Source organism: Theobroma cacao, chromosome 3 (assembly GCF_053813885.1).
Source record: "Theobroma cacao isolate CCN51 chromosome 3, ASM5381388v1, whole genome shotgun sequence".
Classification (NCBI taxonomy): Eukaryota; Viridiplantae; Streptophyta; class Magnoliopsida; order Malvales; family Malvaceae; genus Theobroma; species Theobroma cacao.
In genome coordinates, this window is record NC_142641.1 from 45,040,991 (window position 1) to 45,057,323 (window position 16,333).

At 36.8% G+C, this 16,333-nt stretch overlaps 2 protein-coding genes and 1 non-coding gene across 6 annotated transcripts; 1 reads left to right on the plus strand and 2 right to left on the minus strand.

Moving 5' to 3' along the window:
* Window positions 1–355: 355 nt before the first annotated feature.
* On the minus strand, window positions 356–427 carry TRNAG-UCC (transfer RNA glycine (anticodon UCC)). Its single transcript has one exon. It is a non-coding gene; the product is annotated as a tRNA-Gly (tRNA).
* A 3,306-nt stretch (window positions 428–3,733) lies between these two features.
* LOC18606617 (aluminum-activated malate transporter 9-like) lies at window positions 3,734–7,459 on the plus strand. Its single transcript, XM_007040327.3, has 6 exons — window positions 3,734–4,294; window positions 4,511–4,651; window positions 4,771–5,040; window positions 5,191–5,330; window positions 5,450–5,596; window positions 6,653–7,459. The coding sequence occupies exons 1-6, from the start codon at window positions 4,003–4,005 to the stop codon at window positions 7,283–7,285; spliced, it is 1,623 nt and encodes a 540-aa protein (XP_007040389.2). The 5' UTR covers window positions 3,734–4,002; the 3' UTR covers window positions 7,286–7,459.
* A 725-nt stretch (window positions 7,460–8,184) lies between these two features.
* Window positions 8,185–12,786, minus strand: LOC18606618 (WRKY transcription factor). Of its 4 annotated transcripts, none has more exons than XM_018117301.2 (4): window positions 12,607–12,786; window positions 11,828–11,888; window positions 11,066–11,126; window positions 8,185–10,847 (listed from the first exon to the last, which is right to left on the minus strand). In XM_018117301.2, the coding sequence occupies exon 4, from the start codon at window positions 10,567–10,569 to the stop codon at window positions 8,521–8,523; it is 2,049 nt and encodes a 682-aa protein (XP_017972790.2). In that variant the 5' UTR covers window positions 10,570–10,847; window positions 11,066–11,126; window positions 11,828–11,888; window positions 12,607–12,786; the 3' UTR covers window positions 8,185–8,520. The 4 variants fall into 4 exon arrangements, with proteins under 4 accessions (XP_017972790.2, XP_017972787.2, XP_017972789.2 ...); XM_018117298.2 differs by having other exon boundaries at window positions 11,046–11,126; XM_018117300.2 differs by having other exon boundaries at window positions 11,066–11,131.
* Window positions 12,787–16,333: the final 3,547 nt, after the last annotated feature.

Genomic DNA, 16,333 nt, shown 5'->3' on the forward strand with positions numbered 1-16,333 from the left:
AAGAGGAATTTAGCCATTATCATGAACAGTTGCTGTCATGTGGTGGAAGTTTCCTCACCTGATAAAACCTCTCTTTCCCCACCTTTGTAGTTCCAATGTGATCTTTCTGCTTTTTTACCGTAACTTCCAATCAGGGGGTCTAAACCTTTGACTTTTGGGAGCACAATCCAACCAAAGTAAAAATGTCGTGTCTGATCATGGGTAAGCTTATTTTTGTCCCTGTTCTGGGTGAGAACTGCAAGAAATGAAACGGGATAAATAAATGCTCACGCGCTTCCCTAAAAAGGACCCTATGGTGGGTCAAGGTTACAAGTCCAGGTCTATCTACCTCCATGCTCAGGAAAAAAAAGAAAAATGCGTTTGCCGGGAGTCGAACCCGGGTCTATTGCTTGGAAGGCAATTATCCTAACCGTTGGACTACAAACGCATGCTGATGAGAAAGGAAGAGCACATTTCTAACGAATGCCCAGAAAATTTTAGTACGTGTCCTCGGTCTTCAAGTGCTCCATTTCACTTACAAAAACAACCCATTCTTGCAACTTGATTACGACAAGCACTAGGGTCGGTAGAAAGAGGAACTTTTCTCATTGACCAAACAGCTCAAATCGGTTCAAACTGGGAACTTAACCACCCCCTTAGGGAAATTGAAGTGTCACGGAGAATGAAAGGCGCTAACAAGTTGAAACGGAAAAAGCGAAACCGGACACATGACGTACTCAGTGTCATGCTACTGTCGTTGACGACTTGACGTTAAAATCTGGACTACTTTTCCCATTCACTGCATGGACATATAATAAAACCATTATTAAACAATTAATCAAGTCTCACGTAAATGCTGTGTGCCCATGTCTGATATTACATACAAATGGGGTCGATCAGCTTTTAGCTGATAGTTGATTGATGAGGGAGATCCGGGTCTGAATCTTTTAGCAGAGTTTGGTCCAGTTGCTTCTGCCTAAGTCCCTGCAGATTTGGGAGCATATAGAATAGTAGATTTGGGAACATATAGAATAGTTGGGATCCAGCTTTCAAGGCCTTATTAGGCATCCAATCCTCCAATATGTTGGGTATGACATATGAACTGTAATATCTTCTGCAAGAGATTGTATTTCTGAACCTCCCCCTCTCCCCCTTCGCCTCTGAGTATAATGAAGAAAAAAAATCTGAGTTTCCTATCAAGTCAGTGTTATATATCTTGCTTATGTGACTAAAAGATTTGACTGAAAAGGCCTAATCCAAATCCATACATGCAAGAACATCACCAAAATTCTACCAAATTCTTTTCCTGGTGCATTAGTTGTTCATCATTGAAAGATCATGTCAAGGTAATGACGAACTAAATCCCACAGAATCTAACAAATTTCAATGAGTTTTTCAAAAGCAAGAGCCGAATAATGATTGTTTGGAAATGCTGGCATACTGGCATCCAGATGTGGATGGGAAAGAGGTCTCATTTTCGTGCTCGGAACGAATGAGGTATGGGGAATCAGACAGTCTTCACTCAAACTTTGTTTCGTCCTTTGAAAAGTGGAAATGAATAGCTAGGTTAATTAGATGCATTGAGAAAATTATAAGAACAAATGCCAGTGGCAAGCAGCATGATCTCTGTTGACAATTCTGGAAGAAAAATCTCATATCTGTGACCTGTCTGTCTCGGGATAGATAATATAAACGAAAAAAATAACCATGATTAGATTGAATAACTAGCATCTTAGAATAATCAAAAGAAGCATTTTAACCTCTTGGCTTGATTGGGAAGTTCTGAACAGAAGAAGAATGGCAAGTAATTAAAAGGAAAATCCTATTGGTTTGGGTTTGAATTGTCAAAACATACACAATACCAGCCACCTGTAAGATATGTGAAGATTTAATTAACATCATTCGGGGCAGCGGGCTCATATTAAGAGTTTCTTGAGCTGGAAAATTCAGGTTTAGTGGCCCTTCAGCAAAAATTACAACACTATTAACTGCTGCAAACCAGATCATGATCCAGACATAATCAAGTGGCTGTATCATTCGATTTGATTATCTGTTTTCCATATTGCTGTTGCGAGTTGCATAAATTGACTTTTATGGCACATGCTAAAGCTGAGCAAAATCTTTATAGCGTATAATGATTGGCAGGTTCCCATTACATGGAAGGCAGCTCCCCTGGACCCTGGTGGCAGAATCAGAATTTTAATTCTTCACCAAAAGTATAGTATCCTACCATATCTTGGTTCACCTCTCTCTTTGGTCATAAATTTCCAATGCAGGGAAGGGGTTGCCTGGAGGAATACGCACCTGACCAGAATGTCTGCAATTTGGATGCATCTAGGGTAAGAAACAAAGAAAGATTTAATGGCTGCAATTTACGTCTATGGGTATTTAGCTTATTAGGACTTGATTTAGCAAAGTGGCTTAGATTCTACTGTCTTAAGTGCAGGGTTTAAAGTTTCTGGGTTCACTTCCAAGAGTCTTGGTCAAAAGCGTCACCCATGCTATCTTTAACTTACTGGTTTCCTCATGTGATGTGAAAGTAACACTGGATTTGTCATTACTTTATTCCTGGAATATATTCCTCATCTAAATTTCACATGCATTTTCAGTAGAGTTAATACCTTCCTCAATTTGTATAAAAAGAAAAATGAAGAAAAAAAAAACCTTCCTCAATTACTCAATTTGTTTCTGGAGAATAATGTTTTCAGTTATTCAATTCGTAGTATTACGTTTATGCAGGTATCTACAGCGTATTCCACTGTGCCTACCTGGTTCATTCGTGCTCAACAACGTATGCATTGTCAATGTAATATGATAATCAATCAATCAACCTCGATTGGAAGAAATTTCCAGCATCTATTCCTCTCCAAAGAATTTAACTGCAATACAAGCAACCCAATGAGAAGATAGAACGGAAAGGAAAACGACTGTGAAAGAATATAATACATAGCATAAGCTCCTAAAATAAAAATTAAGGAATACATGAGATATAAAAGCATATATATTACATAACCAGATACCTCATAATTCATACTTATTGAAAAAGGAAGAACAGATGGTGATATGCTTAAATCATTAAGAACAGGATAGGCACTTCAAGAATGTTGAAGATGATGAGGGATTGGAGAAATTCTCCAATGTGATTATTTTCACAACTTGTGCACATCTCAGCAGTCTTACACAAGGTATAATCCCCTCATGGAGGAAGTGAGGCCTCTGATCAAGATGAGTACTCTTAGCTTTTTGTTTAAAAATACCCCACCCTCACCAAACGCCCAAAAGGAAAAGTCGTCTTGTTTTGGAATAATTTGAGAGAATCCTGAATTTGAAATTCTATATTGACAACATTTGGACAATCAGATGACCATGATATTCTCAATGGTGGGTTATGATACATGAATGTAAATCAAGCAGCCATGAAATGCAAGGTCTGCAGTACTTGATCTTGATAATCTTGGGGCTGATCCAGAAAGAATAATATTGGTGCATCAGATGAAATGAAACCCTTGCAGGGTTTTTTTTTTTTTTTTTCTTTTTTGGTTTATAGGCCTCAAAAAGAAAAGATATTTCATAGGAGCAAACGTGGCTATTGAAAACTGCATTGGCAATGCAGTTTTAGATTCTAATTCGCTATCCATGCACCATTATTGAGGTTAAGCATCTTTATCCTGTGTTTTAGCTCCATCTACGCTTCTATTATTGCCGTATAATTCTTTTTTCTACGTTTCATATCCCGACTAGACATACTTTCTTTCCCCAGTTGCACCTACAACTCTGCTTGCACGATCCCTTTATATTACCTTCCATCCATATACACATCCCACATCCAAACTCAACTACTGTTACTCAACTCATCTCCTCCTCTGGCTCTGGCCTTATTGTTTTGCCAATACCATCTGCCTTGTAATTCCTTTTCTCCGAAAATCTAATAAGAAAAATCAAATTAACAAGCTCGACAATACGGCGAACTTGAACCAAAGTGGGCTGACAGGGTTGGAAGAACTTATATTATTTCATTGGAGAATGAATGGCAAAAAGGGCAGTGTTGAGATCAACATTCCGCCAGCTGCTAAAGCCAAGCAGCCAGAAGTTATCAGGAAATCCAGCTTCCAGGGCCTTTCCTGCAAAGCTTGGATATGGAATGTCTGGGAATTTTGCAAAGAAGATAGTAACAGAGTAACATTCTCATTCAAAGTGGGACTGGCCGTTCTACTGGTTTCGTTGCTTATACTGGTACAAGGACCTTACGAAATTTTTGGCACCAACATCATTTGGTCCATCCTCACTGTTGCAATCATGTTTGAATACACAGTTGGTATGTATGTGCATCTCGTCATGCAACATGATTCATGTTCATAGCATCATGCATAAACCAAACAGCTGAAAAGCCTAAGCTACATCCATGTTATGCACACATTTTCACCAGTAAACACAACTATCATACAGATTTCAGCACAGAAATACATGTTTCACTCCTATATAGTAAATACAAAAGGATGCTTTTTTTCTAATTGTTGTGAATTCTCTCAAGGCGCAACTTTCAACCGAGGATTCAACCGAGCACTTGGAAGCTTGCTTGCAGGAATCTTAGCTATTGCGGTTGCTCAGTTAGCTCTACGCACTGGCCGGGTTGCTGAGCCTATAATAATTGGAATTAGCATCTTCTTTATCGGTATATCTATGAAATACTTTTGTTTTAATCCCTGTACTCTTAAAATGAAAGAAAAAAAAAAACAAAAAGTGAAAATCCACATGCTAATTACAGGGATATTTGTTCAACGTTCTGTACAGGGGCTATTACATCATTCATGAAACTATGGCCATCATTTGTTCCTTATGAATATGGTTTCCGGGTCATACTCTTCACCTATTGCCTGATAATAGTCTCTGGATATCGAATGGGGAACCCAATTAGAACTGCCATGGATAGGCTGTACTCTATTGCCATTGGAGGTTTTGTAGCAGTCTTCGTGAACGTGCTTGTTTTCCCTATATGGGCTGGGGAGCAATTACACAAAGAGATAGTCAACAGCTTTAACTCACTTGCTGACGCTCTTGAAGGTAAGCTGATTTGAAAACTCTCTCAAATCCCTTTAATCAACACCAAGTTATAAGAAAAGACGTGAATAGGTCATAACTTTAATGACAGTTAAAAGTGCTATACATCTATAATTGGAACTGATATCAAAGAGCTCGTAATGGAAATTTCAGAATGTGTGAAGAAATATTTAGAAGATGACGGGTTAGATCATCCAGAATTCTCCAAGACAGTTATGGATGAGTTCCCAGACGAACCTGCCTACAGAAAATGCCGATCCACATTGAACTCTTCTGCCAAATTGGAATCCTTGGTAATTTATTCTATGTTCCTTGCATATATTCTTTTTTCTTTCCATATCATGGTTTCTGGTTTTATCACCATTTGAGTGCGCTTGAAATCATCCTAATTCTCCCTGGTTCCAATCATTAGGCTAATGCAGCAAAATGGGAGCCCCCACATGGCAGGTTCCAGCACTTCTTCTACCCATGGTCAGAGTATGTTAATGTTGGAGCAGTTCTACGACACTGTGCTTATGAGGTTATGGCACTCCATGGAGTTCTTCACTCTGAGATTCAGGTATTCCTCCCCTCCCCTTCTCTTTTGTGCGCTTACACGTGCGAGTGTTGCCACTTTTCCATAGAAAATATAGATAGGATATTCACCTTTCCAATTTAGCAGAATCAGAACCATTTCCATAGGATTGCTAGCAGGCCAGGAATATACCTAAGACTGCAACCTGAAACTTACGTCAATGGTCTAGATTTATCGTAACAAATCGTAACAAAGGAACTAGGAATACTAAAAAGGTGAAAAGAGAGTATAAGGTCCACAAATCAAAATGGTTAGGAATTATCTACCATGCATTTGTTCTCGAATTGTGGTATGCATTCAAGTGAATCGCACACGAATATTGGCTCACTGAGTCTAAAATGCTGAAGCCATTCCTTTTTGTTTATTCTTTGTTCTCATACCTAATATAAGTGGCAATGTTGCCACAATTATTGGCATACAAGGATTCCTATGACCTTAGTTCATATCAAACTGCGTGAGAGAAAACAAGAAATCTTTATCCACAACATTAGGGACAGAACTCTACTAAGCATGTTGTAAAGAAAACAACCTTTTGGACAATGGGCTTTGCCCAGTTCAGTCCAACACAAAGCCTAAAACATTTTCTCGAGGGTGACGACACCTTGCCGGAACTTCCCTCGGTGGAGGCTTGAGCAGCCTCTGTTTGGTGGCTGCCTTTTTAAATATGAAGCTTCAAATGTATATTAGAAATTTTTAGTATATTATGGGAAGGCAGATCATCAACGGCAAGGCTGCGTCCTCGTGGTTTTCAGAAGCATTGATGGTGAGGTATGAAAGCTTTGAACCACGTCATTTTTTGTTGATGTCTTTACACCAATTTAGATCAGTAGAAGTAAATAAGATAAGTGTAATATTAAGCTGATACCACAGGGCCAGAAAAAATTCAGCAAGAAGAGGGAAGTAGAATTACTTTTGTCTTTGCCAACGTGTACATGTCATTAGAAGGGATTATCAGGAGCATAACAACCAACATGAAAAGAATTTCCAAGTTCAAGATGGCATGGTTATATTGATACTAAGCTCCTCTTCCTTGGTATTCAGGCCCCTTACAACCTCCGAAAAACATTCCAGTCAGAGATCCAAGATGCAACAAACCAGGCAGCAGAGCTAGTGAGGAGCTTGGGCAAAGACATTTGCAACATGAGGCGAAGCCTCAAAAGCTCCCTGCTAAAGAGAGTTTACAGCTCAACCGAGCGACTCCAACGTGCCATAGAGGTGCATGCATATCTCCTCACAGTGCAGTGCGACCCTCCTGATAACTCTTCTAAGCCACTTCCAAAGCTTTCTCATGCTGTATCATCAACCCTCTGTGACCTACCAGACCAGTTGGATAACCTTGACTGCACAAGCCCTGAGAAGAGCTCGAATCAACTAACACAAAACATGCAGTCAGGGACTCCCCCGCCAGCACAAACAGAGTCCTACCATGAGATGATGAGGAAACAATCACGAAGGCTGCATTCTTGGCCATCTAGGGAGGTGGATGCTTTCGAAGAAGAAGGAGGTTTCAGCACGGACCTTTTACCTAGGATGAGAGCACTCGAGAGCACTGCAGTGTTATCACTTGCCACCTTTACTTCCTTGCTCATTGAATTTGTAGTTAGGCTTGATCACCTGGTGGAAGCAGTTGATGAACTCTCAAAGATGGCTAAGTTCAAGCACGAGGGTCTATAGAGGAGGGGGGGGGAATCTACACATTAACACATATATACATAACTTGATGCTGTAATACCACCATATAAAACTATACCGTTTAGAAAAAGGGAACCAGAGAGCGAGAGTAAAGAGGGATTTCAAAAGTTGTTGTAATAACCCAAAAATAAAGGTAAGTTTTCCTTTCCTTCAGAACTTCTTTTTGTTAGGCTGAAACACAAAAAACAAAAAAACAAAAAAATGGAATCCACAGAAGGGAATTTCACATAGCTTTCACTTTCAAGAATCCATAGAGAGATGCTTTGGCCAAAGTCGTCGATTTAGAAACCATGGGCACAAGCAGTTTTCAACTACTGGTTGCTGGGTTTTAGGAACAGTAGTGGCCTTTCGTTTAGTATTTAGAAAACGCCATTGCAAGAAAAGATGCGAAAGGACAATCACATGCCCTTGCCTAATTTGAATGAGCAACAAACAACGAACTAATAGACCTTTGAACCAAGCATGGGTGGACGGCTGCAAAACAGGAAAGTCGAGAACCAGAGAAGGAAATACAGCCAGTGGAGCAAATAAGCATATTGAAATAGATTCATCAACAGCTTTGGAAACCCAAATCATGTTTGGCAATAGAGGCTTTATTTAAATGACTAATTCAAAACTACAGAATAGAAGGACAAGGGGGGGAGGAGATGCGTGGCAGACCTGCAGTGCAATTGGAATCGGGCCATCGGTTTCCCAGAGTAAAGGCTCCCATTGTCAGCTATTCGCCCCGTCCTACTTCTCTATTTGCAATACACACGCACTAAATCGTTCTTTGAAACTTAAAAAAAGTTTAGGAGAAGCTACTACATGCCCTTTGAAAAATGTCTTGCCAGGAAAGGACTCCATAAGCGGTAGTGAAACCAAGATAGCTAAATAGTAAATACAGTCCCAATAAAAGCTTTATTAAAACCATACTGTTTGACCAACTGACTGGCCTTACAGGCACTACCCTGTATTCACAACAACCTGCTGGACATACGTAAATATCTACAAGAAAGAACAAAGACCTGATTCATTGCTAGCTACATCCTACTTGATCAGTGATCCCCCAAACCGTGACACGTGCAATCAAGCTCTTTTGTTCTCACGATCTAGACCAATGAATAACGACAGCTTTCTAACACTTACGGACTAACAAACTAGAAACAAAGGACACAAACAAGCAGTGAAACTGGGCCAACTTCCGTGACCAATTTGATAATAGCCGTGAAATAAACTTACATCCAGCTCTGGGTCACCATAAAAGATTTACTTGGCTCTGATGGATCACAAGCTAAACCCTCACTGTCGCCTGAGCCAGGACCAGAACCGCCTGCTAGCATTGCCATCAGACTCCCACCATGCACCCTACCTTCAGGAACAAAAACAGAGAAGCCTCGTTCCCCAACAGAGATATGAGCATTTGGAACCCCATACTGATTCAAACTAGAACAAGTTCTGCCTGCTGACGCTTCCATGTCACTCCCCATTTTCATGATGTCAACATTCATGTCCTCAGCAGTGACAATCTCTTTCATCTTCTCGGACTTGCTAACTTTGGGGTCTTGGACAATAGGCCCAAGTGTTGCACCCCCATGAACCCTCTTATCCTGAACCAGGCCACTGTGGAGCGCACAGAGTCCTGTCTTGCCCCTTGCAAAGGAGTTACAAGGACCAGAAAGTTGATTGCCATATTCTGATCCAGGATGACCCCAGGAGCATCTCTTCCCTCCACCATGTGCCTTGCAGAAATCCGTGCTACCTTGTGCACTTTTGCCACACCCTTCAAACTTGCATCTCTTGCCTCCACCATGACGAACACAATAATCAGTACGTCCCCTAGCACTCTTTGTGCATTCAGGCACAGCACACCTCTTACCTCCTCCATGTGCTACACAAAAGTTGGTTCCTCCGTGCACACTCTTCGTACAAACCCCACCACCTTGGAATGCACATCTTTTCCCCCCTCCATGACCCTTACAGAAAGGGGTACTCCCTTCAGCGCCCTTAGTACAGTCTGGGTATGTGCATCGTTTTCCACCACCATGTGCCTTGCAGAACATGGTGCTCCCCTGTGCCCCTTTTGTGCATCCCAAAAATTGGCACCGACGGCCACCTCCATGTGAGATGCAGAGTCCTGAGAGGCCTTCAGCACTCTTCGTACAATTTTCTTTTTGACATCTCTTCCCACCACCATGACGTATACATAGTCCAGATTTCCCTCTGGCAGCTCGAGTGCAACCCTCATGACTACATCTTCGACCACCACCATGGGCAATACAGAAATCAGTGCGACCTTCTGCACTCTTTGTGCAACCAAGAAATTCACATCGCCGACCACCACCATGGGCCTTGCAGTACACAGTCCGGCCCTCTGCCCCCTTATGGCAGCCAGGTTTTTGACACCTCCTGCCACCACCATGAGATATGCAACGGCCAGAAGCACCTCTGGCCCCCTTTCCACATCCCTCAACCTGACATGTCTTCGAACTAGAGCTACGTTGTTGTGGCTGTTGTTGCCGTGTTATCCCGGAAGTGCAGGTGACTGAGCTTTTTGGTGTAGTAATCACACTTGAAGAGAGGTCTGGAACAATGGGAGAAAGATCAATGCTTCTTGGAACCTCCTTGAAGAAGATGCTAGTCTGTTTTCCTGGTAAACTCTGCAATGGAGGCAGAGCCATCCTAGGTTTCCAACAACATGAAGTCGATCCTTCATCTGCATTTGGAGCACCATCAACTGCTATTGGCATCTCCATACCGGACTGAATAGGAGAAGAGCTAAGATGAACACTAGTTATATCAGATTCAGAAGGCCCAGTGGAGAGACTTAACCCCAGGTCAACTTTTGGTTGCAACTCCAGTCCTTTCAGATTTGGACTAGCATGTTTCTTGAGGTTGTTTACCTTTTCATTTCCAAGATGGAGGGTAAAATCCAACTCAATATCCATTGAGGATTCTTCATCAGCTTCTTTGGCAGAAGATGTGGTAGTACAAGCAGTTGTTGAACTCCCCTTGCTGTCTGAGGAACTTGAGGAGCGGCCTAGCCCAAGAGACAATGACGACCCAACTTGCTCACTGACGGAGCCATCCATCAAACTCCACTTCCGCTTGGTTCCCTTTGATGTGGACATGTAAGGGATTGAAGAACCAGGGGAATCAAGACGTAGAACAGTATCCGTGCCATATGCAACCCCAGTTCCTCCAACTTGCATCGAGCCACCCAAAATTTTGAATGCATTTGAAGAAAAATTAGCAGCAAATCCCAAATTTGAGAACCTGGTGTCCATCTAGCGATAGCTGAAATCAAACAATGAAATGCAGACCAAATCTCAATTGCAATAGAGCAGTCAACCTGACTTCCGGGAGATGACAATAAGCCACAAAACTAGGGTTAGACGTCGTTGAGTGAGTAAATCCCACCCCCACTAACAAATCCTGAAGTGTCACAGCGATCCATTTGCTTAAATGTGATTTAACCCAAAATTTAACCAATCAGTTGTAGCAAAAGATGATAAATCTGTGCAGACCAGACACCTTTACAACAACATCATGGTGCACCACCATCCTGTTTCAAAATAAAATAGGAAAGTTGTAGCTTAATAAAATAGACTGCAACTAGATTTGAAATAAGCAAAAATTAAAAATTGGAAAAGCAAAATTAGATTCTTATCAAGCTAACATCTGCCAATTTTTATAAAGGTTCCATCTCCAAAATATAATGTCCTTAACATGCATATATATGTTGACAGGATGGAAGTAGAACCTTATTACTCCAGACACAACCTGAGAACAGAAGTCATCAGCCAGCCCAAGTAGACAGCAACAGAGTTGAGGAAGGACAAATCTGAACTATCAGGAGGGGGAAAAAAAAGAAGACAGCAGTATAAATACATAAAGCCAAGCATAACACAGCTAGAGATTAGGTGGAAAAAATGTCATATAAACAGAAGGAGAAAAGGGGAAAGTTTTATCATTTTCTTAAACATAAGTTAGTTTATGTGAGGTGGTAACTACTTAGCAGGAAAAATGAAAATTTCAACAAAATTAGATAGTATTCGGATGCAGGAGAACTAAAGAAGAAATTTAAAGCAAGCTATGCACCTGAAATAGATAAGCAAATTTGATTTAATAAAGACAGGAACAAATTCACTTCATTATTCTGCTTTCAGGATATTTCAAGCTTTTTGTTTTTTTTTTTTTTATTAAGCCTTCAGGATATTTCAAGTAATGCAAAATATGGCAATCTGATTTGCTCTCCTTTCTTTTCCTCTACTTATAAGCAGCCAACTATGAATCAGAAATGGGGTTAGAAGCCAAGGTGATAAATCAAATAATAGCATTCAAAACAGAAAACATAATACTAGTAAAAATATGTTACAGTTTCATTAGTGAGAAAGTAAGAAAAATGAAAAAGAAAAAGATGGCCTCTAGCTCTAATTGCATAATTTGATCCACTTAACCTCCCCTCGAGCTAAGATGTGATTTCAAAACAAAAACATAGGAATTATTTTGCAAAAATATGAAAATTGGAAGGAAGAAACTTACTCAAATTATGAATAGATATGTATGGACAGCTCCAACTTTATAAGGTATTTATCCAGAATTCCTAGAAAAAAAAAAGAGTAAACAGTTTATAACTGAAGCAATCACTAAAAAAAAAAAGTAATAATAATAAGAACAATCTGAGTCGAGATCTATGAAAAAATTGAGACCGAATTCCTAATGGCAAAATGAATAACTAAAAAAAGGTTCCAATTTAAAAAAAAAAAAGCTTAATCTTTTAACAAATAATTTAAAAATTAAACGGACTTTTATAAGAAATAGATGCAGAGTTTAAGGGATTTGCATTAGTTAATATATTAGCTAAAACAATAACTTTACAACAAATCCCGATAAAAAGAGATATACCGGATAGAAAACCTCTTTGGTTGCTGAGAAAACGGCAGTGTGTTAAGGGAAAGAAAAGACAATAGCGTTTTCTTCCCTCATGATTCCAAAACTAAACTTTTCAGCTCAAGTAGGAGAAATTGGATTCAAACTCAATTGACGTTTTCTAAAAATTCAAGTCTCTTCGTTAAATACAGAAAACAAAACAAAACGAACTATTTTAGTTAATTTTCACTAAGCTTTTGAGTTTCTCGGCAGCCAAACAGAGCAAGATATAAAAGATGCACATGACCGTCATTAAAATAAAAAAACTAAGCTGTTAAAATGATTTCCAAAAAAAAAAAAAAAAACTAACCTGCTTTGAACCTGGACTGGAATTTAGAGAAGATAAAGAATTCGAAAGGAAAAAAAAATCAGAATGATGAAATTCAAATTACCTTGAAATTTGATTGAATTTAGTTGGATAGAAGAGAAGGTGTACGGATCAGGCGTAGGGGATTTTTAGGGCTTTGGGCGCCGGCAATAGATAGATAGAGAGAGAGAGAGAGAGAGGGAGAAATGAAGGCATAAATATGAAGCGAATTAGAGAGGGAGAGAGAGAAAGGGAGAGAGTGGCTAGAAAGGCAGTGAAATGGTGGAATTTCAGATGGTGCTGGCACGTGTCTATGATATAGCTGCACGTGCTACAATTAGGGTTTCAGATATCTGTAATTTGCCCTTTTTGTTTTAATGGTGCCCCTTTTTTTAATATAATGGAATTAATTTAAAACATCATATTTTTATCTTTTTATAGTTCATTTTAGAGAGGAAGGAACTTGAATTATGGAAGAAATAGTATGTGGGTACTGCTGAAGTAATGTTTCACCCATGAATGATTCTTTTTTTTTTTTGTTCAAACTAGGGGCAGGTGTAAGGTTTTGCTCTTATTATATTATTTATTTTCATTGTTTCATCTGCAATTATTATATATTTAATTCCTGTATGTTTGAATGACATCTTACCTTCTTTGTCTTTACAAGTGGAACAATATCTTAGTTTTCAATCAATCAATTTTTTTTGAAATATTTTTACTTAATAAAATTATATAAGTATAGAGTGCTAACAATTATTATGGGTGCAATGCACTTACTTTGTTTTTAATTCATTTAAAATTCATATAAAAAAATGTGACACCATTTTTATTTGTCGGTCAACCACATTGCATCTTTTTAAATAGTATTTGATAAACAATAATTATATGTGCATTGCAAATATTAATATATTTTTAAACTTAGTTCAATTAAAAAGTACTAAAAATAATTATGAATCATTCATTTCAAAAGAAGTAAATTTAGAATCCATTGAGTTAAAAGAGAAAAATGGAAGAGAAATCTTTATCCTGTGGAAGCAAGGGCTGGCTGCACGGGAGCACAACTCCCTTGTCTTGAAGTATAACGTAATGGGTGATGACAGCAACAGATGCAGGCTGCCGCCTGCCCTGACTCTACGGTCAGATTCATGGTTTGCGTGGCGACGCGATATCGAACCCCCATCCTGCCTTGTCTGATCCACCCACCAAAAAATGGAAAAATCAAAAATTAAATTTCCTAGGACACGTCAACGTGGCGCCATATTTTCTTATTGATAGTCGGCAGCGGCTCGTCACCGTTCTTTGTGCTCCCATTGTCCAAGTCCCACCCTCCTCGCCTCTTCTCGTGGGTCCCACGCTCTTATTGGACAAACCTTCAACGGCCCTGGGCCCACCGCGTTTCTCGGTTTTATGACCGCGGCGGCTAGCGGTTTTTTTTCCACACATTATCTTTACAACCCCTTCAATGCAACCAACCTTGTCAACCACTCTCACCATTAGCGCGTCTAAATTAAATATAATAAATTGATGATACTTGAAAAAGGAAAAAACTTTTTGAGTTTGTTTAATTTTGAAAAATATTATTAGTATTTGCATGATGTTATTTTGGTCCAAAAGAATAAGCGAATAAATCGAAATAATAGCATGAAAAGTTAATCTATTATCTATAACATATTTAAAAGGAAGCCCCAAAGGGGCTTCTTCTTTTAGCCACGTGGAGGGTTAAGAAAAAAAAAAAAAACAATTAAAAAGAGACCCGTGTGCAACGCACAGGCTATAATCTAGTATAAATAAAAGAAAGTCCAAAAGGGCTTCATTTTTTAGCCACTTGGATGCTATAGAAGAAAAGAAAAAAAGGATTTAAGAAAGAAAAAGAGAGATAAAAAAAGAAAGAAAAAAACAAGTAGAAAGAAGCAAGTGTGTAATGTATAGTCCAGTAATGTCAATTTTAAGCTCCATTTATTTTTAGTAAAATATTTTTAGGATTTATATTTGTTTACAATACAAAAAATTTATTTCACATGTAGAACATTTTATGAGTTGACAAAAAAAATACTCATTAATTACGAAAAAAATCTTACGCCTCTAAGAGACCTAAGTCACTTCCCAAAGAAAAAAAAACTCTTATATTAAGACTAAGAGTATAGATTTAATAAATATTAATATTTAATTTAAAATATTAAAAAATTTTAAAATATATATTAATACTTAACTTTAAAAAATTAATTTAAAATATTAATATTTTAATTATTAAATACTATTAAAATTAAAAAAAAATTAATAAAATCACTAAATGCATTTAAAATTTTTATTTATAAATTAATAAATCTTATTAATAATTATAATAAAAAATATTTCAATGATGGTACATATTTATAAGTATAAGTTTTGAATCTTGTCCATACTAGGTTTTTTATGCCACCAAAGTCTTTAGCCAAACAAGCTAAAGACTTGCCATGGCATTGCTAGTAATGGAGAAATAAAATTTTATTTTCAAAATAATTATAAGTTTTGAATATTTTATACAATTGATTAATATTGATATTTTATAGTGTTATAGTAAAAAAATGATGAGATAGAAAAATTTTGAAAATTAAAGTTTACTTTTATTATAAATATGTAGTTAAATATTTTTAAAAATATTATTATTGATTTTTCTCATTTTTATATCTAATTTTAAACAAAATAACATCATTGTTTTGTAATAACTCTTATTTATGATTTTAACACTCAAATAACTCCATAGTGATGGTAGAAAATATTTTTTTATAGTAATAAAAAAATTTTCAACAATTTATTTAAATAACAAAAAAATTTAATTTTCATCTAAAATATTTTGCATTGAAAAAATTTTCCCTGGCAAATTATTTTCCTGTTATCAAATTCATTAAACCTTTAACGTTTTCAATTATTATTTTTTTTTGTATTTTCAATTTGTATTATATCAATTACATCTTATTTAAAAATTTTTGAATAAAATAAAATAAAAATGAAAAAAAAATGTAGGTGTTAATATTTGAAACTACATCGTTTCTAATAACTTTTTATGGGAGAGAGAAAATAAGGTAGTGTTTGATACTTAACAACGTAATATAATTACAGTTAATGTAACTGCAAGTAATATGATTGTATGGAAAATAATATTACAACGTTTGAATAAAACATTGCAGTATTTGATTTACAAGTACTTTGTTGGGACTATAATGTCAATTTTTATAATTATCTTATTTATTAAAATATAAGTTTAATATACTTATATATTTTTATTATCAATTTTTATATAATATGATCTCTTAAATATATTTTTAACATCACATATTTTATTTTTATTTTTTATTATAATCATATATATTTTATTTTTATTTTTAATGTAATTTTATATATATTATATATTTTAATTTAATTTTTTAAAAGATAATATAAGATTTTATTGACAATCACTATGACTACTTAGAAAAATAAAAAGACATCATTGAAAAAATATATATAAAAAAATAAATTATAACATTGTAAAAGATTTTTAATAAAATAATAAAATTTGTTAATAATAATATAAAATACAATACAATTTGATTAAATTAATTTTAAATCATAATTATATTACATTTATTAACTATAATATGATTGTATAATTTTACATTATAGTGATTTAGCGTTTTTGCATATACATACCGCGAGGCACACTTTACCAAAATCAGGGGAAAAAGCTTAAATTCAGATTCAATCAAAAGAGTGGTGCACATACATTAATACATACAAGAGATAAGCGATGAAAGGTCAAATCTTGTAGTCAACAGAATCGATTCGCTTATTTA

What these genes read in the sequence shown, in the direction of transcription:
- LOC18606618 (XM_018117301.2), bottom strand. Translation starts at nt 10,569, where the DNA reads ATGGACACCAGGTTCTCAAATTTGGGATTTGCTGCTAATTTTTCTTCA.
- LOC18606617 (XM_007040327.3), top strand. Translation starts at nt 4,003, where the DNA reads ATGAATGGCAAAAAGGGCAGTGTTGAGATCAACATTCCGCCAGCTGCT. An exon ending in ACTTGCTGACGCTCTTGAAG is followed by an intron (nt 5,041 to 5,190) that starts GTAAGCTGATTT and finishes TGGAAATTTCAG; the next exon opens with AATGTGTGAAGAAATATTTA. An exon ending in TTCTTCACTCTGAGATTCAG is followed by an intron (nt 5,597 to 6,652) that starts GTATTCCTCCCC and finishes CTTGGTATTCAG; the next exon opens with GCCCCTTACAACCTCCGAAA.